The sequence below is a fragment of the Mus musculus genome, chromosome 4 (assembly GCF_000001635.26).
Source record: "Mus musculus strain C57BL/6J chromosome 4, GRCm38.p6 C57BL/6J".
Taxonomy (NCBI): domain Eukaryota; kingdom Metazoa; phylum Chordata; class Mammalia; order Rodentia; family Muridae; genus Mus; species Mus musculus.
In genome coordinates, this window is record NC_000070.6 from 48539854 (window position 1) to 48566237 (window position 26384).

The 26384-nt window shown below is 46.8% G+C and overlaps 1 protein-coding gene across 7 annotated transcripts; it reads left to right on the forward strand.

The window, feature by feature from the left end:
* Positions 1 to 26039, forward strand: Msantd3 (Myb/SANT-like DNA-binding domain containing 3). Of its 7 annotated transcripts, none has more exons than XM_011250087.3 (4): positions 108 to 418; positions 10072 to 10144; positions 12527 to 12977; positions 20991 to 26039. In XM_011250087.3, exons 3-4 carry the CDS (start codon positions 12560 to 12562, stop codon positions 21398 to 21400), a joined length of 828 nt encoding a protein of 275 aa, XP_011248389.1. In that variant the 5' UTR covers positions 108 to 418; positions 10072 to 10144; positions 12527 to 12559; the 3' UTR covers positions 21401 to 26039. The 7 variants fall into 7 exon arrangements, with proteins under 7 accessions (XP_006538251.1, NP_001139397.1, XP_011248389.1 ...); XM_011250086.3 differs by having other exon boundaries at positions 198 to 418; positions 10069 to 10144; XM_006538187.3 differs by lacking the exon at positions 108 to 418 and adding an exon at positions 606 to 715 and having other exon boundaries at positions 10069 to 10144.
* Positions 26040 to 26384: the final 345 nt, after the last annotated feature.

Genomic DNA, 26384 nt, shown 5'->3' on the forward strand with positions numbered 1-26384 from the left:
AAACCGTCTTCATCCTGGGGGGAGGGGTGAAGGCCTTGTCGGCAGAAGGACCCCTGCCCCCAGTTGTTTAAGCCGCCCGGCATTCGTCGCAGCGCGCCTTGGGTCCCACTGGGTAGGCACACAGGGTCTGAGTCGTGTCCTGAGGTCGGTGCACGTAGCCGGGGTCCTTGGGGGGAGGGGGAGCGCACACCCCATCTCTGGAGACACATCCCGCCCATTAGAATCACAAAAGTTGGCGCTGAACTCAGAGTAGGAAGGGGTGCCGTTCCCAGCCTCGTGGAGTCCCCGACGAAAAGGGCCCACGTCAGTCAGGAGGCTCGCGCTAACTCGTGCGGGCGACTGCCACATCCCCGGTGTGGGAAAATGCATTCTTTTGTTGTTGGCGGAGACGGGCCCCTTCCGCAGCTCCCGGGCCAAGGTGGGCAGCGCGGCGGAACCGGGGCTCGGGAAGGTGGGGGACTGCACGGGGCCGCGCTCCCGCCCTCCGCGGCGCCCACGGAGCGGCAGGCGGCAGCGGCCCGCGAGGGGGCGGCGGCGCGGGGCTTTGTGGCCGCGGCGCGCGCGGCGGGGCCTGGCCGGCCGGGGGCGCGCGGCCGCCCGGCGCCTGGAGCCCGCGGCCCTGCCGGCCGCCCAGCCCGCCAGAGCAGCCCAGGCCGCCGCGCCCGCGCCTCCGCGCCCCTCCCCGGGACTTGCGGCCGCCGCGCCGCCGCTGCAGGTAGGAGGTTGAGGCCCGGAGGGCCGCGGCCGGCGGGGAAAGCGGGCGGAGCGGGAGCGCGGGGGTCTGGCGGGCTCCCGGGCCGAGCCGCCGCGCCCTCCTCCCCGCAGGCCGACGGCCGCCTGCGCGCGCCGCGGTGCCCCGGGAGCCCGGCCGGCCTGCCGCGTACAAAGCGCCGGCGCGCGGGCCTCGCAGACGCGCTGGAGCTCCCGGGACGGGAGCTTGGAGCCCGGGGCCCGGGAGGCTCTTGGGGGGAAACCCGGCTGACCCCGCGGAGCCCCGGTCCACATATCCCCACTGTGTGCGGGGGAACTGTGCTCACCGCTTTTCAGTACTTGTCTCCATTGAGACCCCCTGCCTCCTCCAGTCCGGTCCAGAGGTATAAAGGGCTGGGTCCCTCCTAAAGAGGATCTTAGAAGGAAATAGTGCATCACATCCCTGCCCGACTGACCTTGGGAAAGCTCCTTTACTCTGAGGCTGCTGGGTTGATGTTTCTATAATGGGGGAGTAGGGTGTGATGTAATACCCACCCCCAAGTACTATTGTGAGAGATAATGTGTGTCGGCTGATAGCTAAAATTAAGCACTTCATGTCCCAGGCCCTAGGTCCTAAACAGTTGGCTTGAATTATTAAACCATCGCACGGGCAATCTGTAAATTGCAGGAAGGGTTTTTATGTTGGAGTAAGAAACAAGAATTTAGTCTCCTGTTGTGATTATTGAGAATGGATGTTTTATTGCTATGATAAGTACAAAATGTTTTGCGGTACTTAGGATAATGGTTCTAGGATAAAGACACATATTTTCACACATTTAAAACTGGAGCTGGAATAATAGGGCCTGAGTTGTGTGTGTGGGATTTTCGCATATCCGAAGAGACCATGCGTGTGTAGTTACCCAGGAAATTGTTGAAAGTTAATAAAATAGTTCCTGAGTTTAGGATTGAGGCCAGCTACGAGAGTTTGAGACCGGAGAGCAAGAAAAGGGATGGAGAAAAAGTATTTCAAAACCCGGAGAAAGATGGGGTCATCCGCTTACTCTCCCCACAGCTGCGTCTTGCGACAGGTCCATTCTGAGGAGGTAGCAGGAGAGGTCCTGAAGAAAGATCAGAAGTTGTCTTTCTTTACTCCTGCAGCAGGGTGAAAGCGTTCAGAAGCCATGCAGACCCTGTCGTTAGGCCTGGAAAAGCGTTCTGCGACTTGGGATGCAGGGGTTCCTGGTAGCAGTGTTTGTTTGTGTTTCGGGAGATGACGATAGCAAACAGCCCCCAAGGTTGATAAGTGGTTAACTTAGCAGCGGCCTAACTGATGTGAAGAAGGGGAGTTGCGACCCTTCCTCACTTAAGTGTCCCAGTGGGCTTGAAGAAACTTTTGAGTTTCAGTTTGGGATGGGGGAGAAAGGCTTTGTAGCCTGCATGAAAAAAATGAGGAGGACAGGAAATATCCAGGGGCGGCAGTAGGGGGGGAGGGCAGTAAGGAAAGGAACTGGGCGCTTTAGTCCACAGCCTGCTGGAAGCATGGCTGGCCCCTTCTCAGAGAAGGCACCCTGCCCTCTCCCAATTTCTTACACCTTTCCCATGAGTGTGCCTGACAGACTTGTTGGATAAAGGAGTTTTGTTTCAAACTAGGACTCAGAAGAGAATTTGGGGGTACACAGAGATGCCCAGTGGAAAGAGCAAGTGCTCTGGGGGAGATAGACAGCTGGGACCTCATCTATTTCCTGACTATCACTCACCTTATGATTATAGTTTGTGCATGTGAGAGAATATGACTTTTTTTTCCCCCTCAAGTAGTTGGCAGGGAACTCAAACAGCACTTCACTGTATTTCCTGGCTATAGGACATTCATTCATTCATTCATTCATTAAAAAAAAAAAGGTCTCCAGAGTGCCAGTCCATTGCTGAGTCATGCTACATGCCGAGATGCAGAGATGAGTCAGAAATTATATCTTTCCTTAGGAGTTTCCCATTTCAGAGAGGGAGGTGGACACAAAGGGTAAATTACAGAGCGTGTGGGAAGTGCTACTGGTTGACGTTTGTGATGGACAGTGTGCTTGCAGAAGAGTGGGTCACCTCCTTCCCTAGAGACTCGGGGCCAGTTGGAGCCCCATGGCAGAGATTCTGAGTGTTGTGTGACCTCCTGCCTTTCATCTATCCATGCTGCTGAGTCTCAGCCGTGACAGTCTCTCTCTTTAAAAAATGCACTTGCAGTGTACATAGAACTTGTAAGCTACTTGCTCCGTGGAGTCCAGAGAATGTTGAACAGTAGTTGAATGAGTGAATTATTAAGTAGGTAGCTAGCAGAAGTAAGAGAATAAATAGTGAGCGGCAGACGGAGAAAAGCCAGAGCTGGGTAGCAAAACATCAAGTTGCGCCCTCTGCATCCAGCAGAGATGACTGGAGGTAGAGCGGTTGATAGAACAACCACAAGACTAGATCAACCCGAGGGCTTACAGGTATGCAGCTGAAATCCGCCGGGGAAGCCCCATTGAGGTAGTCAGTTGGAATTCCCAATCATGGGTCCCAGGTAGCTTGGGCTTGTCTCCTCAGGTCAAAGAACAAATAGCAACAGATAGAGAAAGAACATAGTCAAATTGGGAGTTCCCAACTGGCAGGATCCTAGGCCTGAGGACCCTCCCCATCCACTCCATGGAGGAGCTTCAAGTTCAGTTAAGCTGGTTGCAAACAGTCTACCTCCTAACTGTCCTCAAGGACAAAATGTGCATAACGCCCACTGTGGCTTACTGTTTTGCTTATTACAGAGTTAAGGAGTCAGCCTTCCCCAGGAGCAGGAGTCTTGGAGGAGACAATGGAAGGCCTCCCCATGCCCCAGAGTCAGCTTTCACAGGCTTAAGCAGCACAGGACAGTTATAATACATTATAACCAGTATAATATATGCCACACTGTCTAAACTCATTTTGGAAGAAGAGCTGTTACATATAAACAAGAGTGTAAGCATTAGGCAGGCTTTAGAACAGTTACATGGGAGCTGAGCAGTTACACAGGAACTGGGTCTGTTAGGATTAAAAAAAAAAAAAGCAACTGAATGACCTTGGGCAAAGATCACAGGCAGAGGACGTCAGAAATAAACCGAGCCATGAGAAGGTAGCATGAAGGTGAGTTTGGTTTGATCGGATTGAAAGACACAGTAGGTGGGGCAGATGGAGGAGTTGCTTGTAGTCAGGCAGGATGTAGAAAAGCCCTGAGTGATGCACGAGGAGTTTGGACTTGTTTTATTTTGTAGGAGGTAGAAGAGATGTCACGGGATACAAGCAGGGTGTGCCATGAGCACTATATTTTAGGACCATCTCTCTTCGACCCTATAGGGAGGGACGCAGTGGGCATTTGGGAGACCAGTTAGAGGTTAAGGTCTTACAGAAGGTACAAGCGGTGAGAACAGGGGAGATGGAAGTAGACACTGAAGTACATTGTAGAATGGAGTTTTGTCAGAAAGTTGCGCATGTTGGAGAACATGCTGAGGACCTTGGCTTGGGAAGCCTCCTGGCTATGGCTGAAATCACCAGTCTTCATGAGACTTGTAGACAGTGGGGGAATAATTAGTATGGCTTTAGCTCTCTGGAGAATTGATAATTTCTGAGGTACCCATATGGGGCAGTAATAGAGGAGGTTGCTAGGGAAATGTCAATCCGTCTGAACAAACACTGAGCATCTCCTGTGTGTGAAAGATGCACATAAAGCGTAGTTCCCCCTTGACAGAGCAGATGGATTGCAGTGCGGAAAAATTGTAAGAGGCGCTGTGGTAAGAGCTGAGTACTTGATAGCCTTGGGCTAGAGCAGATCTGAGAGTCAGTCTTCTGATGTGGGAGTGAAGGAGAGTGTCCTGGCTAAGACAAGAGGCAGGATGGTGTAGAACACCCTCAGAAGGGCACCTTCTGCATGTCAGAAGCACTTCCCGAACGGGAGGCTTTAATAATAAATCTAAAGGCGTTTCAGGGGCGCTTTAAGATGGAGCTGTGGAGGAGATGAAGGAAGGGACCAGGACTTTTAAGAATACTCACCCAGTTTAAAGTGGGGTTTGTGTAAGTGGGAGGACAAAGAGGAGGGTGAGGAGTATGAGGAGAGGGGCCTTGCCTTAAACACAAGGCTTATCCACTCACAGTCACGCACAGACACAGATGGCAAAAAAAACCCCAAGTTCTATGGCTGCCTGGAGAGAGTGGGGGCAACACAGTAGACGAGGCAAGGTCAGTGTTGGTGCCAAGCCCTCTAAAAAGAAAGGAGGAGGAGAGGAGGAAAGGGTGTCGGTGGGTGGCTGTCCTGGGCAGACAGGTTTGAGCCTGTGAGCCATGACAGCCACAGTCATCATGGGTCTCTGAAAAGCTGCCATTTCTACTTCCCTTAGGGCTTTCCTGGTATTCTCAGGAAACCAGAAAACTAAAATTTACTGATTAATCCCATGTCAAAAAGATATTTTGGACAGTAGAACATGTAACTGTAATTAGTAAACAAAACAACAAAATAAATGGCAATCAGGTGTGTGGCTACATGAATAACAACTATGGATCAAATGCCTGTGGGCCTTAGCTACCTTTCCTGGAATTGCTAAATGTACAAAGCTAAACCTGTGTACAGCCTTAAAGCAAGGACTGCTGGAAGGTGCCAGGATCATTTCATTGTGCTGCACAGTATTTTATTTCACTGGTCCAAAGCCCTACTAGCTTAATGAACAATCAGAAAATGCTGTCCATGTGTCTTTGGCTGTATTGGGCTGTGGAAATTAATTTGCAGAGGAACGACTGCTAATCTGGACCCACCCGCCCTGGATGGGACTTAGAGAACACCTGCTTTAGCTGTAATTTAGAGCTGAGGAGCTGACAGGGAGGAAAGAGGACTTGCTGCATGCCACGAAATAAGTGTCAGCATGCCCTTACGTTTTCAGACGACACGTCAGTCACTTTCTGCCACTGTGCCTAAACCCTGAGCTAATTGGTTTATAAAAAGAAAAGGCGTGGGTTGGGGGCATAGCTGAGCAGTGGACACTTCCCCAGCGTACAGGAAGCCCCAGGCTTAGTCCCGAGCACTGCAGTTAGGAACTGGTAAAGGTCATTGGGGCTCATAGTTCTTGTTTGTTTGAGACAGGTAGCCTTGCCTGGCCGGAAACTCACTATCTAGATGAAGCTAGCTTTGAACTCATAAAGATCCACTTGCCTCTGCTTCTTGAGCACTGGGCTTAAAGGTATGTGCCACACACCACATCTCTTTAAGGTCTTCATTCAGTTGGCCCTATTGGTTTGGGCCTGTGGCAGGGCAGTGTGGCAAGATGGGAGTATGTGGCTGGGAAAATGATTTATCCTAGACTAAGGAGCAAAGAGAAGATGAGGAAGGCGCTAGAGTTCTACTTCCTCCTCGGGTGTAACTCTCTGTGTCCTGAAGCCACCTCACTAGATCCTCTCCTGGATGGTTCCAATTCTTCGTGAGAATGTCACTGGGCACCAGGCCTCAACACAAGGGACTCTGCAGAACGCTTTGGATCTAAATCCCAGCGGATGGGATGTGGAGGGAAGGCTCGAGAGCACCTCGGAGAAAAGGGCACCTTAGTGGGAAGCTGTGGGGAGCAAGCTTGGAGATAAACCATGACCTTTCAGCAGCAGCGGGCCCCGCCCCCGTTATCAGCTCCCGGAGAAGCCCGCACTTGTGCCAAGCCTTAGATTTCTCATTTGTGAAGAAAGAAAGGTTGGATGGGGTCTTTTCATTATAAAGTTTTTAGTATGCTACGGTTTAGGTTTTTTCAAAGGACGGTTATTTTCAAGGTGATGAGCTAGGAGATAGGATGGTAAGGGAAAATAGGAACCTGCCTTCCCTTTTTAAAGACAGACAAACCTGTTGGCAGGCTTCCATGGGAGGTGCACGCCGTTTCCCTCAGCCCGCCCACTACTTCTACGTATAATGTGTTATGATTCTGTTTTGTTCTGATGCTCATTTGTTTCTAGTGAGCATTAAGGTTCTTGTTCTAGGAACAGCTCTGCCCTGGGGTATCTCTGCCACTGTTTCTCACACTGTCTCTTTCTGTGTTACACGTCTCTGTGCTGTGTTCCATATTTGTGGACCTGCAATCTCTCCACCTTAGGGAGCATTGGTCTCTTTGATACCAGCTCAGGGCTGCTGCTCTTTCAGGACACATGCATCTCAGTGCCTCTGTATTCTCTTCCTCCCTTCCCCTGTGTGTGCCCAGACACATCCTGGTCACAGCATCCGTAACACAGCCCTCTGTATATATTTCTTTCTCCCTATGAACATTGTCCTACCCAGGGTGCAGATCCTTTCTTATTCTCCCTCCCCACTTAAAAAAAAAAGTCTGAATGGCCTCCTTTGGCTCTTTCTGTTCCCATCCTTGTCTGTCAGATGGCCTCTTGTTCACAGGAGGGCAGGCCCACTCTCTCCTCCCCTGAGCAGCCACAGCACATGGTCCTTTGTTATGGTGTCCCTTCCTGAATGCCATTCCCTGCAGGCAGCAGCCTGTGTCAGTGTGCTTCCCAAGAAGTGGGGGTTCACTTACCTTTGTGTCTCCACAAAGTGGAGTGCTTAGCCTTCTGTAGGAATGCATCTATATTGGTTAAATGTTGTGTCTGTGAAATAAGAAGCTGGTAAATACGTATTTGAGAGCACATGTTATATACATCGTGCTACTTTGGGGACAGTTTAGGAGGACAGAACAGAGACAGCCGCACGGTGCACCAGAGCTCTGTGCTGAGCTGGTCACTCACACTGTGGGGCTTTGTGCAGGCTCAGGGTTGTTAATCCATCTCACAGGCCATACACTGGCCTACGCAGAGGTGCAGTCTGAAAGTCGGTCAGGATCCGAGCCCAGGTTTCTGTATGCCCTATCTTGCTTCATTTCACTTCACCATGGGAGCCTGGCTTATGACTGTCCTGACCCCTGTCTGAGGTCTCCATTCCAGCTTTTCAGTTACAGGGATTAAGTTTAAAGAGTGGTTCCCCCCCCCCCCAACAGTAATAGAAACAACATCTTTGTCATTTCTCTAGATTTTGCTCAAGCTTTAAGACTTAGTTTCATCCTTAGTGGGCTTTAAAATCACTTTGATCTTCTTTGGTTGCTAGCAAAATACCACAGATAGGAAGGCCTGAATGCAGAAGCTTTCTTCCATGTAGTTTAGTGGCTGAGAAGACCAAGGTCAGGATGCTGGCAAGAGAGGTTTCGTCCTGAGGCTTTTGGCTTGTCAGTCATTGCCATCTCAGTGTGCTCACACCCCTGCCCCCATTTGTCTACAGTGGGAGGGAGAGAGTGTAAGGTCTCTGATCTCTCTTCCTATAGGGTACTACCAGCTGGACCAAAGGCTCATACCTAAGGTCTCATTAAATCTTAGTTACTTCTTTAAGTATCCAATCCCAAATTCAGCCCACTAGAGACTAGGGATTTGGCAATGGACGTTGCTAACATACGATCATTCAGTTCACAAACAGCCTCTTTTCCTTTTAAGGTGAATATTAAATGAACTAGTTCCTGGTCATCAGCTTCTGGTAGTTTAATCAGTGCTAGCGTTTTGGGAATTGTGCTAATCGCTTTGTTCTTTTACGATATTAGAATCACTGTGCTCTTTTATGTAGACCTGTCTTTAGCTCTTTGCCAAGCCCCAGGGGAACTTTCACTGCATTTGAATTTTGCTGTTTTATTGACTTTTTTTTTTTTTTTTTACTTTAATGCAGCTTTTAGTGAACTTGTAATGCAGCTTTGTCTTATATGACATTCTGCATGTGGCTGGTAGTTTTATACCTATATAAAATGTACATATGCATTCGCTGTCTACTGGAGCCCAGCTGTGTGGGTCAGTGGGCTGCCGTGTGATTACAGCCACGATAAGAACAGGCAATATACCAGCAGAACTGCAGCCATATGGAGGGATTGCTACTGAGTAGGGCAGAGGCCAGGGAAGGCTGCCCAAGTCTAGCAAAAGCCCATGCAACAGGGAAGGGCTGCTATGCTGCCATCTGTAACCTATTATGGACATGGTGGAAGAGTTCTAAGCTAGATGATGCTTTTTGGCCGTGGTATTTCTGGCAGCGGGCTTTGCTAAGGAGATCTCTTCCTTCAGAAGTTGTTTGATGAGAACTGTCAGTCAGGCGCTCCTGTGGGATGCCAGCCTGCCTCCAGGGCGTGGACCACTTAGAGCTCTGCATTATCTCCATAGTTACTTCAAGACAGTTTCTTATCAGATCAGTGGAGAAACTATTTCAGAGTTCTGATTAGACTGAGGGTGGGTGGTTTGGTGGGGGAAGGTGTGGGTCCTCAGATTAAGAGAGGGGGAGGAGGTGATGGAGGCAAAGGGAGTGGGGAGGGGGAAGAGGGCAGAACCAACACATGGATATGGTTAGAGCAGACCCAGCTCCCCATCCCCCAACCCCCCCCCCCCCCCCCGGCCTCCAAGCTGTCCTATCAATGTCCTTTGCCAGCAGACCACTGGATTGCTAAATAATATCATTTAGCTGGGAGCAGAAACCATCACTGGATCTGAAACGAAAGAACTACGCAGAGCAGAGGAGTGTGGGCTTTGAAGGCATGTTCTGGCTTCGACTCCCGGTTCTGCCACTTGCTATAGCTGTGATCATGGCAGCTTCCTGGGCCTCAGTTTCCTTATCTTGGAAATAGAAATAACAATTAGTTTGTAGAGTTAAGCAGCCTACTTTACAAGACTGTTGGGAATCCGTAGGGGGAAATGTTGGGGGTACAAAAGCTTGGGGCTCACACCAGAATCCCGTTTAGCTTGCTGTAGAACACAACCACATGGCCTGGAGAGGCCTGGTGTTCTACAAAATTAAGCAAAGTAAATTAGCAACTCTGGTTGTACTTAGCTAGTGATTAAATAACAGTTTAGTTAATAGGCTGTTAATGGTCCCCAGGTGTTGGTAATTCTGGGTATTTGCTTTTGAGAGCAGTTGTATAATTTCTTCTGGTACTTAGATTTTTCTTTAACAGAAAAATTGAAGTGTAACGGATGATGCTCTCAAGAGCGATTTAGGGGAAGATGAAATGGTGTGCTGCACCTAAGCCATTCGGTCTAACTACAGTCTAAGTTACAGTAGGAATCCTGTAGAACTCAGCTGCTCTTACTAGGGCTCGACTGACCACCTTTAAGGCAGAACTCTGCAAAGTTTGACACCTTCACCCCCACCCCAACCCTTTTTCCATCACCTCCTGATGGCAGCCAGTGGCCCTGCACACATTGCAAGAAAGACTTCTCAAATCGCTTGGCAGTTAACTTCAGTTCTACCAAGTGTCAGAGAGACCGAACCCTAGAGTGTGGTTTGTTTGAGTGCGAGCCAAGATCTTAGAACATTAAGCAACAAAGGGACTTTTTTTTTTTTTTTTGCCTTCATAGCAGGCATAGAATTGGACTGTTAGCAACAAGAGCAGAGGAAGTGGACACACAGAATCCGGCATGCTGTACATGGGATGTAAGTCAGCACCATGGTATACCAAGACATTTGAATGCATAAATCTTTTGAGGCAGCAATTCATTTTCTAATTTTCTTTTTTTATAGTTAAGGTAAGAGAAATATTTATTTAAAAATATACATATACACATATATGCTATAACTAAAATAACTTTACACCTAACAGAAAAAGGGGTGAGTAAAATATTTTCTATTTGTGAATTAGAAATCTGAGTCATTTGAGGAATTTCTTTTTTTTTTAAATTTTTTTAAACATGTATTTATTATATGTAAAGTACACTGTAGCTGTCTCTCATTATTGGATGGTTGTGAGCCATCATGTGGTTGCTGGGATTTGAACTCACGACCCTTGGAAGAGCAGTCGATGCTCTTAACCACGGAGCCATCTCTCCAGCCCAAGGAACAATTCTTAAAAGAGTGGGGGACACATGGGGAAAGTAGACATATTATATCTCCTGAGGCAGAGGCCTTGGTGTAGGGGAGGCAGAATCAGGTCTGGGACCTGGCAGGTTTTTCTTTTAGGACATCTACTGTACCCACTGATACTAAAATAAAAGCTCTAAATATATATATATATATATATTAATAAAACACCAGAAAGTTGAACACAGGCTTGTTTTAAGATAGAGAGGACATGGAAGAGGGCAGCTGAGTGGGACCTGTGCTGGCGAGTTTTAGTGTGGGGAGCAGTGGATTATAGTGAGTAGACATTGATGAAGGTAGAGAATTAATGTTGATCCGTGGGGAGGAAGAAGCCCTGATTGGGCGCTACTGGGGGTGGGAGGGCTACTAAAGCAATATAATCAAAGCAGGTGCTTGAGAATTTAAGGGAGCTAGGGATACATCTTTGAAGAAAAATGGCCCCTTTCTTACACTTGCTTAAGGTTTTAGGCCGACCTGCCTTTGACACATACTTAGTTGTCTTTGTAACCCTGGTACTCCATGTGCCTCGCGTGACAGTGAAGACGGAGGCCTGGTGGAGGCGGGGGCCTAACCTCCCAAGTAGTAGTCATTGTAAACCTGACTTGGGATGAGCTGTCTGTCCAGCATTGTGCAGGTCCTGATCAGATTCTGTTGTCCTCATGTAAAGCCCCAGTTTCAAGGCTTCTGATCTGGTCTTGTCTGGTCCAGCCTCAGTCTAATATAGCTGTAGGACACTCTGCAGGTTAGTTAGCTACTTTGTTAATAGGATTTTTATTGGCTAGTTTTTAAGATTTAAAAAAAAAAAGTGTGTGTGTGTGTACCACATGGCGTGTGGGTGCCTGTAGAAGCCTGAAAAGGACATTAGATCACCTAGAGCTTGACTTATAGTTGGTTGTGAGCTGCTCAACAACTCAGCTCTGCTGGGGTGCTGGGAACTGAACTCTGGAAGAGCATCAAACACTCTTAATTGTACAGCTATCTCTCCAGCTCCCATGATGGGATTTAAAAAAAAAAAAAAAAAAAAAAAAAAAAAGCCATAGGCTAAATGGAATCCCGAATCAAAACAGAAAAAAGAAAAAAAGAAAAAAAAAAAAAAGAAGTCACAGCCTTTTCCCCATGTACACACACACACATGCACACACACACACACATCCTTTTTCACCCTGTGGAAACGTTCAAATACACAAATTGATTGAGAAAACAACTTAACGAACTTGCTGTCTCTCTCACTCTTGGTGTTCAGGCGACCTCACTTTTCGATAGCAGGACTCCTTTCCAGGTGGTCTAGAACTCACTATGGGCTCCAACCCACACGAGTCCACTTGCCTCAGCCTCCCAAGTAGTAGTGGGTTACAGATGTAAGCTACCATGGCTAGCTTCCACCTCCCATATTGAAGAAGGACCTGAGGTTGGCCTAGGTAATCACGTAAGTCAAGGATACTAAGCTGAAATTAATAAACTGAGCAAGCTGTTTATTTCCAGAGCTGCCTGACTTGGGGGGTGGGGTGGCTAAGCAGCTCCTTCCGTTAAGCAGAGGTAAATTAGGATTGAGAGTAATATTGTAGGTGCCACAAAGACTCCTGGGAAATTGACTCGGAGATTGTGAAATCCCATGATTTCCGATAAAGTTGTGGATGTTTTCCTGTGACTCAACATTAATGAAAACGAAGTTACTTGCCCCCTTTTAAAAGAAAGGAACTGCCGGGCGGTGGTGGCGTAAGCCTTTAATCCCTGCACTCGGGAGGCAGAGGCAGGCGGATTTCTGAGTTCGAGGCCAGCCTGGTCTACAAAGTGAGTTCCAGGTCAACCAGGGCTACACAGAGAAACCCTGTCTCGAAAACGCCAAAAAAAAAAAAAAAAAAAAAAAAAAAGGAACCAAGGTAGGGATTAATCCTCTGTGACTTGTGACATTTTGTAGTATTAGAGTTGGTAATTCTTGCTTTCAACTTCCTTTTGCAGGCTAGCCAACGACCAGGAGAAATAGAGTGGAAAATGCAAAACAACGAAATCATTAAACCTGCCAAGTACTTCTCGGAGCTGGAGAAGAGCATCTTGCTTGCCTTGGTAGAGAAGTACAAGTATGTGTTGGAATGCAAGAAGAGCGACGCGCGGACTATTGCTCTCAAGCAGCGGACCTGGCAGGCCTTGGCCCACGAGTACAACTCGCAGCCCAGCGTGTCGCTGCGGGACTTCAAACAGCTCAAGAAGTGCTGGGAGAACATCAAGGCTCGGACCAAAAAAATTATGGCCCACGAGAGGCGGGAGAAGGTGAAGCGCAGCGGGAGCCCGTTGCTGAGCAGCCACGTCCTGGACAAGGAGAAGATCAGCAGCATGCTGCCGGAGCAACTGTACTTCCTTCAGAGCCCACCGGAGGAGGAGCCCGAATACCACCAGGATGCGGCCGCCCAAGGTACCCCTCCGCACGCAGTGGGCTGCACTGGCTGCAGCCGCTTGATACTGCAATTGTGAAATGATTGGTAGTGAGGAAACTTGTAAGAAATGTTGATATCAGACTGGGGTGTTGCAGTTATGTTATTGCTTAACCATAAAGAGCTGCGTGTGTACCATGCTCGTTAAGGAGGCATGGTTGCTTAGCACAAACTATCTCCACTTTATTAAAGGAAATTGGATGGAGATTTATATTCATTGAGTTGGTCTTTTAAAAAGTTATTATTGAGGGCCTGCTGTGTCAGATACAACACTCAGAAGGCCATGCTAAATGAGTAAACTATTTCCAGTTAAGAAATAGAAGTACAAATTAGTGACTAACGAGATGACTCCGTGGTTCCAAGCCCTGGATACTACTCTTACAGGGGACCAGAGTACTGTTCCCAGAACCCACACTGGGCAGTGTATAACTGCCTGTAACTCTGCCCCTGGACATCAATCTCTGGTGTGTGCAGGCACCCACATGCTCCTGAGCATAGCCTCATCTAGGTATATACACATAAAGATAGATTAAAGAATCTTTAAAAAGTAATACAGCACCTTTAAAAAGTAGCGGATCAGAGACTAAATGAAGCAAATGCCCTTTAGTGCTCACTTAGATCCATACTGACACTTTTAACCACTGTAATAACTGTGATAGTCCAGAGTTTTTATTTGTGGCATTTTAGAGAAGTCCTAGGGACAAAGGTTAAATTTTAGCATACTCTGTGGAAAAGAGCAAAAGATTACACATTGTTCTTAAGAATCAAGAAGGGACTGTTGATAATCAAAGTTGTCCTGATAACTTGTAGTTGGCATCAAGGGGTGCCTCATGTTGTCACCAGGCAGGCAGAGAATGTACAGAAATAAAATTTCAACAGTTCCCGACCCTTTTAGGACAGGAAGTGGCCTCTTTATATAAAGATCCACCGCAGTTTGCAGAGGAAGGTCGGTGAGGACACTCCAGGGCTGCACAGAGGTGCTCTAAGGACCCCAAGCTTGCTGGGGAAATCTGCCTCTTAGCTTGCAGAGCACTGAAGCCAGTGTCCCCAGAGTACACAGAGCTCTCAGAGACTGGCTCTTGTTAATTAAAAGTCATAAGAAACTGTCTGAAACCATGAGTGCTGTGTGGAGTGAGAAAGGTAATTACCACGTGAGCCAAATCCAGACTCTTGATTAACACGTGTCCCTATGAGCAGATCATCCCGGGAAGCTAAATTAGGACATAAACTTGGCTTGCTAATCAGCTGATCAAGGCTGAGTCCAGGCTGGGTGATGAGGGTGGTCAGGGTCGTGGGCCTCTGTATCATTTCCTGATGTTCGGGACCTGTCCGGAGTTTGATCCGTGGGTTCCTATGCCAAGCTAACTCTTGGCACCTACAGTTAGTTCACATGGGCACTGCCAGCTCTCTCTCTCTCCTCTGCTTCTGTGTGGCACCCACTTCCTTTGCTTAACTTTGTAGCTCCCTCACTTTCGATCTCGTTGGCCACAGAGCATCCAGTCAGTACCACACTGTAGGAGTGGTTCTGGGGATGGAGGGAAGTGAGTTAGCAGTGTTACTTCCCACATGGCTAGCTGTCCTTGGGTCTAGATGCTGAGGAAGACACTCATGTGACTGCCGTTTATTTAGCAAAAGTGTGTCCTAGATTATTATGTATCAGTTTTACAGATATTCTTTTTATTGATACAAATTACATTTACTGTGTGTGTGTATGCGTGTGTGTGTGTGTGTGTGTGTGTGTGTGTGTGTGTGAATGTATGTGTGTGTGCTCTATGTGTGTGAGTGAATGTGTGTGACATGTGATGGTCAGAGGATAACTTTTGGGCATTTTCTATCCTGTGAATCCTGGGGATTGAACTCTGGTGTCAGGCTTGGTGATAAATAGCTTTATCTCACTAGCCCTCATAGGGTTCATTTTGGGAACAAAACACCTTTTTTTCCCCCACACTTTTAAAATCTGAGGTTGGATATTGAGATTTTACTTCTTTCCTTTGGAAAAAAATGCAATTCATTTACTCAGAAATTTTGAGCAAGAAGGATATAAAATATGGATCTTCTTTTTTTCCTCTCTCTCTCTCTCTCTCTCTCTCTCTCTGATTTTTTGTTTGTTTGTTTTGTTTTGTTTTTGAGAAAAGGTTTCTCTGTGTAATCCTGGCTGTCCTGGAACTCACTCTCTAGACCAGGCTGGCCTCGAATTCGAGATTCCCCTGCCTCTGCCTACCAAGTGCTGGGGCTCAAGGTGTGTGCCACCACTGCCCAGCTTTCTTTCTTTTTTATGTTTCAGATTTAGTTTTATTATGTATCCCTGGCTGGTCTGGAGCTCTTTGTATAGACCAGGCTGTCATTAAGCTCAGAGAGGTCTAACTGACTCTGCCTCCCAAGTACTAGGATTAAAAGTGTGCACCACTACATCTGGCGACAATAAGAATTCTTAGCTGGTGGCGCACGCCTTTAATCCCAGCACTTGGGAGGCAGAGGCAGGCGGATTTCTGAGTTTGAGACCAGCCTGGTCTCCAAAGTGAGTTCCAGGATAGCCAGGGCTATACAGAGAAACCCTGTCTCGAAAAACAAAAAACCAAAAAACCAAACAAACAAACAAAATAAGAATTCTTTCTGTGGTGACATTTGTTAGAGACTCATTTGCAAGAAATTTATTAAAATTTATTTGATTTTACACACATGTGTGATTTTATGAAGGTATGTATGTATGTACATACACACACACACACCAAAAGTTCCCTCTCCCCCTTCTTCTGTCCCACTTCCCTCTCCCTCCCTCCTTCCTCCCGCTTTCTCCCCATCTTCCTTCTCTCTCTGTCCCTCCTGCCCTCCTTCTCCTCCTCCCTCCCTTTCACCCTCCTCTATCCCTCTCCCTCCTCCCCCCTCTCCCATTCTCCCTCTCTCTCCCTCTCTCCCTCCTCCTTTCTCTCTGTCTCTCACACACAGTAGTAATTAAATTAAACAAACAGAAGATGAAAACAAAATGCTAGGATCGCCAGAGATCCTTTCTGGCACTTGGTGGGGGAAAGTAGAAGGTTTGAACACTGTGTGTTGGTTTTGTATTTTCAGAGCTTCAGTTCTAATACAGCACCCCCAAGCGGCAGGAAGCTAATTAGCAGTTGAGATGTGAGTGGAGACAAGTGAGATGTTCTGTAATCACACACCACATTCTGAAGCTTTAATACCACCAAAAAAAATCTCAGCAATAATTTAATGTTAATTACATGTTTAAATACGTTTTTATATATTCTGGATTTGTCAGAGACTTTCTTAACATGCCCAACAGTATTTGAACACAGTGGCCTTACACTTAAGGAACATATTTAGGAATGTATTTATAAGAAAACCAGCATTTGTCCTGTAAGCACCCGTTCTTTAAAACACTTAACAGTGTGCAGATGCGGTGCTCTGTGATAATTTAATTATCCCTTCTGTGGAACGGGTATGGAGAAGGGTGGCCAAGTAGGTAGAATGGCAGGTTAAATAAATACCAACCCAGGTAGGTCATCAGGGTTGGCACAGCACCCTTGCATTGAGCCATGTCTCTCGCCACTTAGATACATTTAAGAGAACTAGGCATGTTTAGTAGCAGCCTCATATTTGGGAGAAGTAATATTTAATTTTGAATGCATTGTATCTCTATTTTGAAGCTATAATAAAGTCATGTGAACATTTCCTTCTAGGTCCCATTGTTCTTTTAGGCTGTGACCTCAGGTACAGAGGACTGTGGCGTATTCCAGTTGTGGCGCTCCTGCACCCTTGGCCTGTGGCACGGTCCTCTTGTGTATTGGTTCTGTGTGTATTTCCTTCTGATGCTCATGCCTACTCCATCCTCCTGTATTACACCCAGATGGGTCTGCCATGTATTAGCATTCCCTCACATTCGTTCCTTAAACCCGAGCTATGGCTAGCTCTCCCTTTTCACTTTTCTCACCTGGAGTAGTGAGGTTAAGATCTGGGTCTCCACTGATGCGTGTAAACCCAGCCTTTTAATTTTAGTTCAGATGTAAAAGTCTTCCTTATGCACCCACCCCACTGTTCAGATTTTCTCATCACCCCTTCCCTCCGTTCTGAAGAGGATAATGAGATTGTCCTGCACAGTTTTCTTCTCATCTTTTCATAGCTGTAGGAGGCTTTTCCCGTGGATGCTAATTTTATTCAAATTACCCAAGTGATAGAACACCCTCTTGGCTGTGTGCTCCTGCATCCCAGAAAGCCTTCCTACTCTTTGCATAGAATTGGGTTTTCTACTTTGGGTGGCATTGTTTCACCTGGGAGAGAGATGGTGGGGGGTGTTTGCAGCAGGCTACTATCCCCAGGCCAGGCTTTTTCCAATCAAGGGATGGTTCAGCCTATCTGAGTACTTGTCTCTGTATTGCTGCTAATGTTTGTTTGAAGGTCACTTTACTACTCTGCATGGCTTTGAGCCCTGTCTTCTACCAGTCTTAAGAGGTGTAGCCATTTTTCTATGGAATGTATGTTTAGCACACATTTTTAAAAGGGTAGTTTAAAAGAGTCATTTCTCTCTTACGGACATTAAGATGCTATGATTTTTATTGTTATGCAGACCTGGATCTGAATCCTAGGTTTTCATGTAGCCAGATGGCCTTGGATACTGTAGTCACACTCTCTCACAGGGCTGTAAAGATTAGATGCAGATTGTACCTGTTGTGGTGCACATGAGCGGCAGTGGTCATTGCTGCCACTGGGTCCTTGAAGCCTAGAACTGAGATAAAGATGAACAGTAGGGAGTTGGGAGAAAGCCTTATGATGTCATGATGGATAACCGTTAAAGACTCCTACAAGAGGAATCAAAGCTCCGAGGCTACAAGTGTCCACAGAAGTCTTCAAAAAACAAAGCCATTTTCAGATCTAAGCTTTTCAGATTAGAAAGGTAATGGGGTAGATGCTCACATTTGAGGGCCTCTGTCCAGTTTACTGTTCCCCATTCCTTTGTCCAGTGCCAGTCCCTCAGTTGTGTCAGGTGGAGAGAGAAGTGTCCCACTGTGCCAGTTAAGTGCACATGCATGTTCAGTGCTCAGTGCTGCCCCAGGCTCTGCTGGGCTCTGGGTGAGAGTGGAGTGAGGCAGGATCTATCCCCAGATTGCTGATTGAGGGGAGGAAACAACCAGAGGCTCGCTCTTTCTCTCTCTCTCTCTCTCTCTCTCTCTCTCTCTTTCTTTCTTTCTTTCTTTCTTTCTTTCTTTCTGGTAGGGGAGGGGTTAGATATTCGTTCATTTTTAAAGATTTATTTTTATTTTATGTATAAAATATTATAATTTACATATATTTTATATATCTATGTATATAGAATATTTTATGTATCATATATTTTTTTAAGATTTATTTATTTATTATATGTAAGTACATTGCAGCTGTCTTCAGACACTCCAGAAGAGGGCGTCAGATCTCATTATGGGTGGTTGTTGGGGATTGAACTCAGGACCTTCGGAAGAGCAGTCAGTGCTCTTAACTGCTGAGCCATCTCTCCAGCCCCTATATATTGGATTTTTCGAGACAGGGTTTCTCAGTATAGTCCTGGCTATCCTGGAACTCACTTTGTAGACCAGGCCGGCCTCGAACTTAGAAATCCGCCTGCCTCTGCCTCCCGAGTGCTGGGATTAAAGGTGTGCACCACCACGCCAGGCGTGTATTTTTATTTTATGTAGTTATATTTTATGTCTATGTTTTGCCTGCACTTACATCTTGTATGCACATACATGCACGTAGTGCCCATAGAGGCCAGCAGAGAGCATCAGATTCTCCTGGAACTGAAATCAGAGTGCTGGGAATCAAACCTGGGTGCTCTGGGAGAGCAGCAAGTGCTGAGCCATTTCTCCAGTCCCAGATAATTATTTTTGAGACAGAAGTCAGCTACCAAGCCCAAGCTAACAACAAACAGTTGTACTGCCTACCTCAGTCTTCTAAGTTGTGGGGTGGTGGCAGACATGTATGATAATACATGGCTTAGGCCAGGGCTCTGGCAGGTGTTGGTTGGCCCAGGAAGATAGACTTCGCAGGAAGGACACTGTCCAGGTGAGAGCCACTGGACTTGATGAGAGTGCTAGGGAGACATTTCCATTATCTAGATGATATGGAAGCATTCTTTGTAAAATTTTTCTCTACCAATAGTTTCAATATTTCAGATTGCTGTATTTCTTATTTAGCCTTAATTAGAGACTACTTCTAGTTGTTACCTTAACCCTTGGAGCGGAACCATCCAGACGGTAGCCATTCTCCTTTCATTAACAGAGCATTTCAAATTAGGTTCCCCCCCCCAGCAGCCATTATTAACATTCCCAGCATCCCATCTTCCAGAGTAACGTAATGGACATATAATGTACCCAATTTTGTTAACAAATTAATATTACTTTTCTCTAAGGAGAAAATTCTCATTATTGAGAATGCAGAGCTTCTCAAGACAGTCTGGAGTCACAGCTAGAAAACTCCTGGGGCTTAGGGAGGGTGCTGGAGATGTAGTTCCATTGGGAGATTGCTTGCCTACCATGGGAAGCCCTGGGTTCAGTTCTTAGCATCACATAAAACCAGAAGTGGTAGTGTAATGCCAGCATTGGGGAGTGGCTGGGGAGTAGAGCCTGGAGGATCAAAAGTTCAGGGTTATCCTCAGCTACACAGTAAGTTGGAGGACAGCCTGGGCTAGAGGCTTTCTGACCAACAAGCAAATGAACCATCAAACAAAATGACTCCATGAGTTAGTGGAGTTAGTGAGTTTCTTACTGAAATTTTCTCATACAAATATTAAAACACCATTGTAAACACTGCACCCATGCAGAGGCATCCTTTTGTATCCATGTGCTCCCTTCCTTGTGGATTAAAGGGTTCAGCCAGTAGCTATTAGCCATCCACTGGGTAGCAGGGCAAATAATTAGTATCCAAGGATAAATGAAATGAGCAAGGCCTGGTGCCAAAATATAACACGGCGTGCTGAGTGTTGTGAAGGAGAACCCTTATGAAAGAGAAGTCTAAGGTTTCCGAACAAGCGGTGTTGGCCCTGAACCAGCAGGAATCCCAGGAGGTTGGAAATTGGAACGTGGTGAGGGGTCAAGCACTGAGCCTGACGTCAGGCCGCAGGAATAGGGAGGCAGCCGGGAACAGGAGCGGGACCTAGAGGAGTGTTGAGGTAGGACTGGAGTGCGGTGCTACGGGACCGTTTGAAGAGTCAAACCGGAAGATACGAGGTTGGGGCCAGGTTAAATTGAGAAGAGAAGCAGAGATGTCCGGGACCTTAGGGGAATAATGAGAGGGGAACGGGTGATGTAGCAAGAGCCTTGGTACTCCAGTGAGCCGCAAGGGGACTCCAGCTATGAAAACTCTGGGAGGGTGGGAGGGCAGTGAGTCAGGAGCTAGTGGAGGAAGTGGGTTTTAAGGGTTGTCAAGTGCGGAGGAGAGGGTAAGGGGTATAATAAATGTCCTTGGGAGCTGTACGTCGCCTCCTCTCCGCGGGGCTGCCCTTGACAGCCAGATGGAGGCGGTTAAAGAGGCATGGACGGAGCTAGACTTATCCCCGAGGAGGAGCGAGTGTAGGGGCTGACTCCCATGGGCAGGAAGCCCCGGCACCCTTGATAGAATGAAGGGCTTGAGGCTGATGGAGAAACTGTCAAAGGTGATCACACGGGGCAGGTAGCACGAAGACTCCGTTTCACACTCTTGCCCCAGCCGGCGACCTCGTGCTTCTCAAAGCCAGGCATTTTTCAGCTTGGAAATTTTCATCACCATCTCAGGCTCCCTGACTCGTGATAATTCTGTTCTCTGAGCACATCCCAGTGTGTGGTTCTAGAAATGACAAAGTGAAACACGTCATCAAAGTCAGATGTGGTCAGAGGACCTGGACGTGAGGGCCGAACGCAGACACTTCTTTAGATTCCTCTTGCAGTGGAGGACTCTGTCACTTGGAATTGGATTGATGTTTTTCTTCTGCCTGTAAAATCGTTTAACATGTTTCCTGCTGCTGTTTTTGTTGTTATTGTTTCCAGAGTCCTTTGCTGTTTCAAATCGAGAACTGTGCGAGGATGAGAAAGAGTTCGGGCCCTTTCCGGTCTGTGAGGGGACCTCACAACCCGAACCTTCATGCTCAGCCGTCAGGATAACCGCCAATAAAAACTACAGGAGCAAAACCCCTCAGGAAGGTGCTTTAAAGAAAATGCACGAGGAGGAGCACCATCAGCAGATGTCCATCTTACAGCTGCAGCTGATCCAAATGAACGAGGTGCACGTGGCCAAAATCCAGCAGATCGAGCGCGAGTGCGAGATGGCCGAGGAGGAGCACCGGATCAAAATGGAAGTCCTCAATAAAAAGAAGATGTACTGGGAGAGGAAACTGCAGACTTTTACCAAGGAGTGGCCCGTCTCCTCGTTTAACCGGCCCTTTCCCAATTCACCCTAAGACTTGGGGATGGCTCCCTTGTAGTTAATCTCTGTTGGCAAGGCGAGTGTGGGGTGTGGCCTTTTTGGTCACTAGCCCGCAACAGACCTGCGTCTAGGTGGATTAGAGTGGTAGTAGTCACTTATTTAAGGATACATTCAGGTAAAACAGCTGCACCCCGTCTACCCCCGAGGTGGCCAAGAAGCTGTTACAGTCTTCTAAAAGTCACCACTATGCGTGCTATAATTCTGAATGTAACATTCTTAATTAGAATTCATAGATGAACCATGTGTGAGTGTTGGTTTTTTTTTTTTTAAGAAATGCAAGATAAAGGAGTGTGGCTGGTGATTTTGACTTTATCTTTTAGTGGGTTTTTGTTCTTTTGTTTGTTTTTCAGCTGACTGGAGCTTTTACACCAGGTACGCCCCATTCATTGTACGGCTGGGTGCTTGGCTGTTTTCCCACCTCTGGAGTGTGGTCGTTTGAAGAGCCCAGCCTTTGGAGGGGTGTTTCCTCATGTGGGTCACAAATTGCCTTTTAAGACTTTCCCCAGAGAGGCTTTCCAACCAACCACGTCTCCAGCAGAGGCGGCTTCAATACAAGTAGGGAGGTTAACAACTTTGAGGGCTTAATGTTCACTTAGGTTCCTACATCCTGTTTGTTTTATTAAAAATGTCTTAAAATTTTATAGTTACACTGTGTATGTTTTTAAAGGTGCTGCCATCCCAGCCCAGATCCTTCCCAACTTCTTACTGCTGAGGGAATGGTTGTCTTGACTTTAGTCTCTAACCCCTCAGGAGAGGCCCCGCCCTCGCTGTGCTCATCGAGGTGTGAGCTGATGATGATAATGCTGTGATGCTGATGCTGCTCCACCGGTCCACCGATCGGGGTTAGGATTTATACCCACTCTCACCAACGTGTTTGGAGATACGGATGCATAAAAGGGTGTTTTGATGGAGCTGTGGTGCTTCTGCTGTAGCCTGATGTTTAAAAGGGTTTTTTTTTTTAGAGTTGGTGGCAGTAGTAGCTGGAAGCAGCAGAGGGACCCTTCAATGCAGGTGAACAGTACAGTGAGTTCGGTATTGGGGGGTTGGGGGGAGGAGTAACAGTTAGGGCTGGCGTTCTAAGTGTGGCTCTGCCCGACGGTGCTGTGTTACTCTGGCCAACTCCCTAAACCCTTGACCTGGTGCTTCCTGTCCACAGAATGAGGGAGTTGAGCTAGACATTTGGAGCCTGCTTCAGCTCTGTAGTCACAGCGTGGCTTGTGCTACCTTCTGTGCATACTGCTGACATCGTGACAGCCTGGAGGGCATGCATGGGTCTACACAGAGTTGTCTCTGCTCAAGTGGCTGAGCTTTGGAATATGGGTCCCAGGGCCTATTAGGTTTTGTATGGTTCACGCAAACTCACAATTTGCGCACTGCATATAATGTAAGCAGATTATCAATTTTGTACATTGAATCTATTTTAAATATTTTAGAGGAATTAGTCCATTATTTTAGATATATCCTGCAATGAGAGACGAGAAGTAGGATCCTTTCGTGGGGTTTCTGTTCTTAGTTTTTATCAGATGGAGTCTTCAGAGTATGAATGGTTTGGAAGTCTCAAGTTCAGATGGTATGCAGAAGATAGAAATGGGCTCCCTGTGTCCTGCTTCAGGAATCGAGACAGGGACGGACAACACACGTTTAGATGCAGAGGGCTGCCTTTGCTTCATGTACTGATCTGTCCAAGCATCGCATTAATATGCACATCCAGAGTAAGGCATGAGATTCTGTTCTGACAGGCTTCCAGATTGTGCCTGACTTGATGCTCTCCGTTCAACACATCTCTGAGTGACAAGGACTTAAAGGGACCTTAGGAAGTTTCCCATCTTCTGTATACATCGATGTGGTGGTTCTAATTTTCTAAGAATTTATGACTTAAACTCACAAACAGCAACACAGAATAACAAAAATGGCAGTGCAATTTAATTGGACAATAAAAGCATTGAACTAATTCCTAACTGAACAAATACAGGATAATTAAGCCAGAGCATAAAGCCCCTAATGGTATTTATGAGTTTACAATAGTAGTTTGCAATATTTGGCTATGTGTTAGAAATAATATTTTATAAATAATTAGTCCCACTGGGTCTCACTTCCAGAGGGTTCTGAGTCAGTTGGCTTGGGCGGGGCTTGCTACTCAGTATTTTTGGAAGCTTTATAGGTGATTATGATACATAGATAAGATCGAGAGCCACTTTGTGCGGTTTACGAATGTATTTCAGTTGATCCTTAATTCCACAAAGCCATGGAGGGGGAAGGAATTGATGCTCAGAGATTAAGGATGCTCAGAGAAGAGCCCACCTGGCGCCAGGCCTGTAGCCAGTACATAGCAAAGGAGAACTTTAGGGTGGATCTTGGTTCTGAGATCCACAGCCCCACCTGCTGTGTATCTTTACCCTTTCGTTTGAGGCTGTACCAAGGATGCGTTTTATTCTGAGACTCGGATGATACAGAGTGCTTGCCGAAGCAGCTTCATTCATGAACAGACAGCACATCCCAATTCATTTTGCTTTTGAGCCTTTTATTTCCTGAGGTAGAAATGCAATAACCATTTCTTGACAGGAATTGTAAGCCAGATACACATAAAAAATATTAAGACATGATTCAACACCATGGACATTGCCCGGGAGGGAGGAGGGAGGGGCTTGTACACAGCTGACTGTAGACTCAGCCGGTACACATCTTCAAATGTTCTTTTAGTTGAGGGCAGAGAACTAAGAAAAATGAAGAAAGGAATCATAGAATCGTGGCATTTGAATTGAGTCTGAAGAGCTGACATTTTGGCAGGTAGGGATTTGGAAAGAACATCACTAGATGACACACAGATGGAAGAGAGAAGAGTAAGCTACAGGGGAATTTTCAAATCTGATTGGAACTGTGCACCAGGAGGGAAATTAGAAGCTGGAACCAAGGGGAGAGGAGACTGCAATTGGGATGACAGATAGGAGGCTTTGGCTTTGAGCAAATGAGATGACAAGACCCAGAGGAGGAGTGAAAGGAGACCAGCATCCTGACCAGGTGGACTCAGAGCTGCTTTGTTGATTGTTTTTTTTCTATATTTATTTTCTTATTTATTAGGTATTTTCTTCATTTACATTTCCAATGCCATCCCAAAAGTCCCCCATACCCTCCTCCCTGATGATTGTTTTTGTTGGAGAGGAGTGGAAGGGGTTCAAAGCTAGACTCTTGGGAGAACAATACTGATGATAATACTGAGATGAAGATGAAAATGCCCTCTGGCATATTTGACCTGATTCATGAAAGAACTATACTGATGATAATACTGAGATGAAGGGAAGATGCCAATGCCCTCTGGGATATTTGACCTGTCCTCCTAGGCACACACACTAGTATTTGTTCCCAGTTCTTTGTCTATCACGTCTCTGCAGCAACTTCCTCCTTGTCACCTACCATTGTTCCTTCCACCTGTTCACGTGAACTGGCCTTACTCGGTCCTTGGTCACCCAACTTATTTGGCACTGCCTCTGTCACCAATTCCTCCATTGCCGTTAGGGGCACCTCATTCAGTATCTTCTACTTTGGGTTGCACTAAGACGACCGGAGGAGTTTGGGGGTTTATTTGTTTGTTTTTGTTTTTATCCAATGTTGAATAGCAAATCCCTGGCTGGAAAGGATTGATTGATGACTTCCATGTATGCACAGCACAGCTCCTTTGTAAAACTCAAGTATGGAATCCTCCCCCATAGGGATCCTGCCCAGTGGGTCCATGATTTAGGAATGTTTCAAGGGGGATGCCAGGACAATCTTTAAATGCATTTCCTTCTTGGTTCCACTTCAGGAGGCAGAGATGACATGGTAGGAGAGTACATTTGAGTTGTCAACAGTCTCTGCAGTGTCAGGTCAATTACATCAGCACTTGGTCTAGACCACAGGAAAGGAATGATTGTGCCTCCTGGGAATGTCACAAGGACCTGATAATTATATTTGGCAAAGCTATGAGGAGTGGCTCTCTAATGTCATTGCTAAGAATTACCCTTTTAGTAGCATCTCTGGATGCCCAAGCTTTTCAGAGGGATGGTACTTCAAGCTTTTCAGAGGGATGGTACTTCATTTCTGTGCCTTCCCCCCCCCCCCCCCCGCTGGGCCTCTTTCCGGGTGGTCGGTCCTCTTACTCCTCCCTGCCCTTGGTAGTTATCTGTATTCTCTTGTCTTCCCTCCAAACCCCATCCCCACTCCTAACCTACCCCCCCCAGCCCCCCTTCTGCCCTCACAATAGCTTTCGTTCTCCCATGGTAGAGGTGGAAGGTATGAGGATGCTCGACCTGCAGATTCTCAGAGGGCAGCTCCTCCACACCCCAGGCAGCCTCAGGACAGATCAGTTGATTTAGTTCCCTGCTGCAGTAGCTACCTTTGTCTACCTTTGTGTTTGTGGGACTCAAGAGTCATGGGAAAGGTGACCAGGAACCTGTGACAGCAACCAATTCTTTCCCAATTGTGCCATATATTATGCTCTTCAACACAATTTACTAATCTCTGCCTCGGTTTCTCCATCTGTAAGTGATGTAATACTTATCTACCTCCCTTGGATGTTGTGAAGATTAGTGTGTGTTGGTAAAGCACTTCTGAAATAAAGACTGATACCGAGCACTTGACATTGCTGTCGTCATGGATGCACTGCTACAGAGGCCAGGCTGCCTGAGAGTGGAGCTAAGCAATAGAGCTGGCTGACAGGCTTGTGCCACCATGCCCAGCTTAGGCAAGACTAAGGATAGAACTCCAGCCTTCTTAACCAAACAGACAATTACTCCACCAGCTGAGTTACATCCCCAGGCCCATGGTTATCTTCTTTATGAAAAATTTCAAGATTGCACTTCTTTAAATAGTCCTTTGGTACATTTATAGTGAGGTTCAGTTTGTAGAAACATGATTTATGCTTTTTTTTTTTTTTTTTTTTTTTTTAGAGAATACAGCTGCTGACTCTCCATTCCCCAATACAA

Coding starts and splice junctions, on each gene's coding strand:
- Msantd3 (XM_006538188.4), top strand. CDS start 12,560: ATGCAAAACAACGAAATCATTAAACCTGCCAAGTACTTCTCGGAGCTG. Junction 12,978..20,990: donor CCAGGATGCGGCCGCCCAAG/GTACCCCTCCGC, acceptor TATTGTTTCCAG/AGTCCTTTGCTGTTTCAAAT.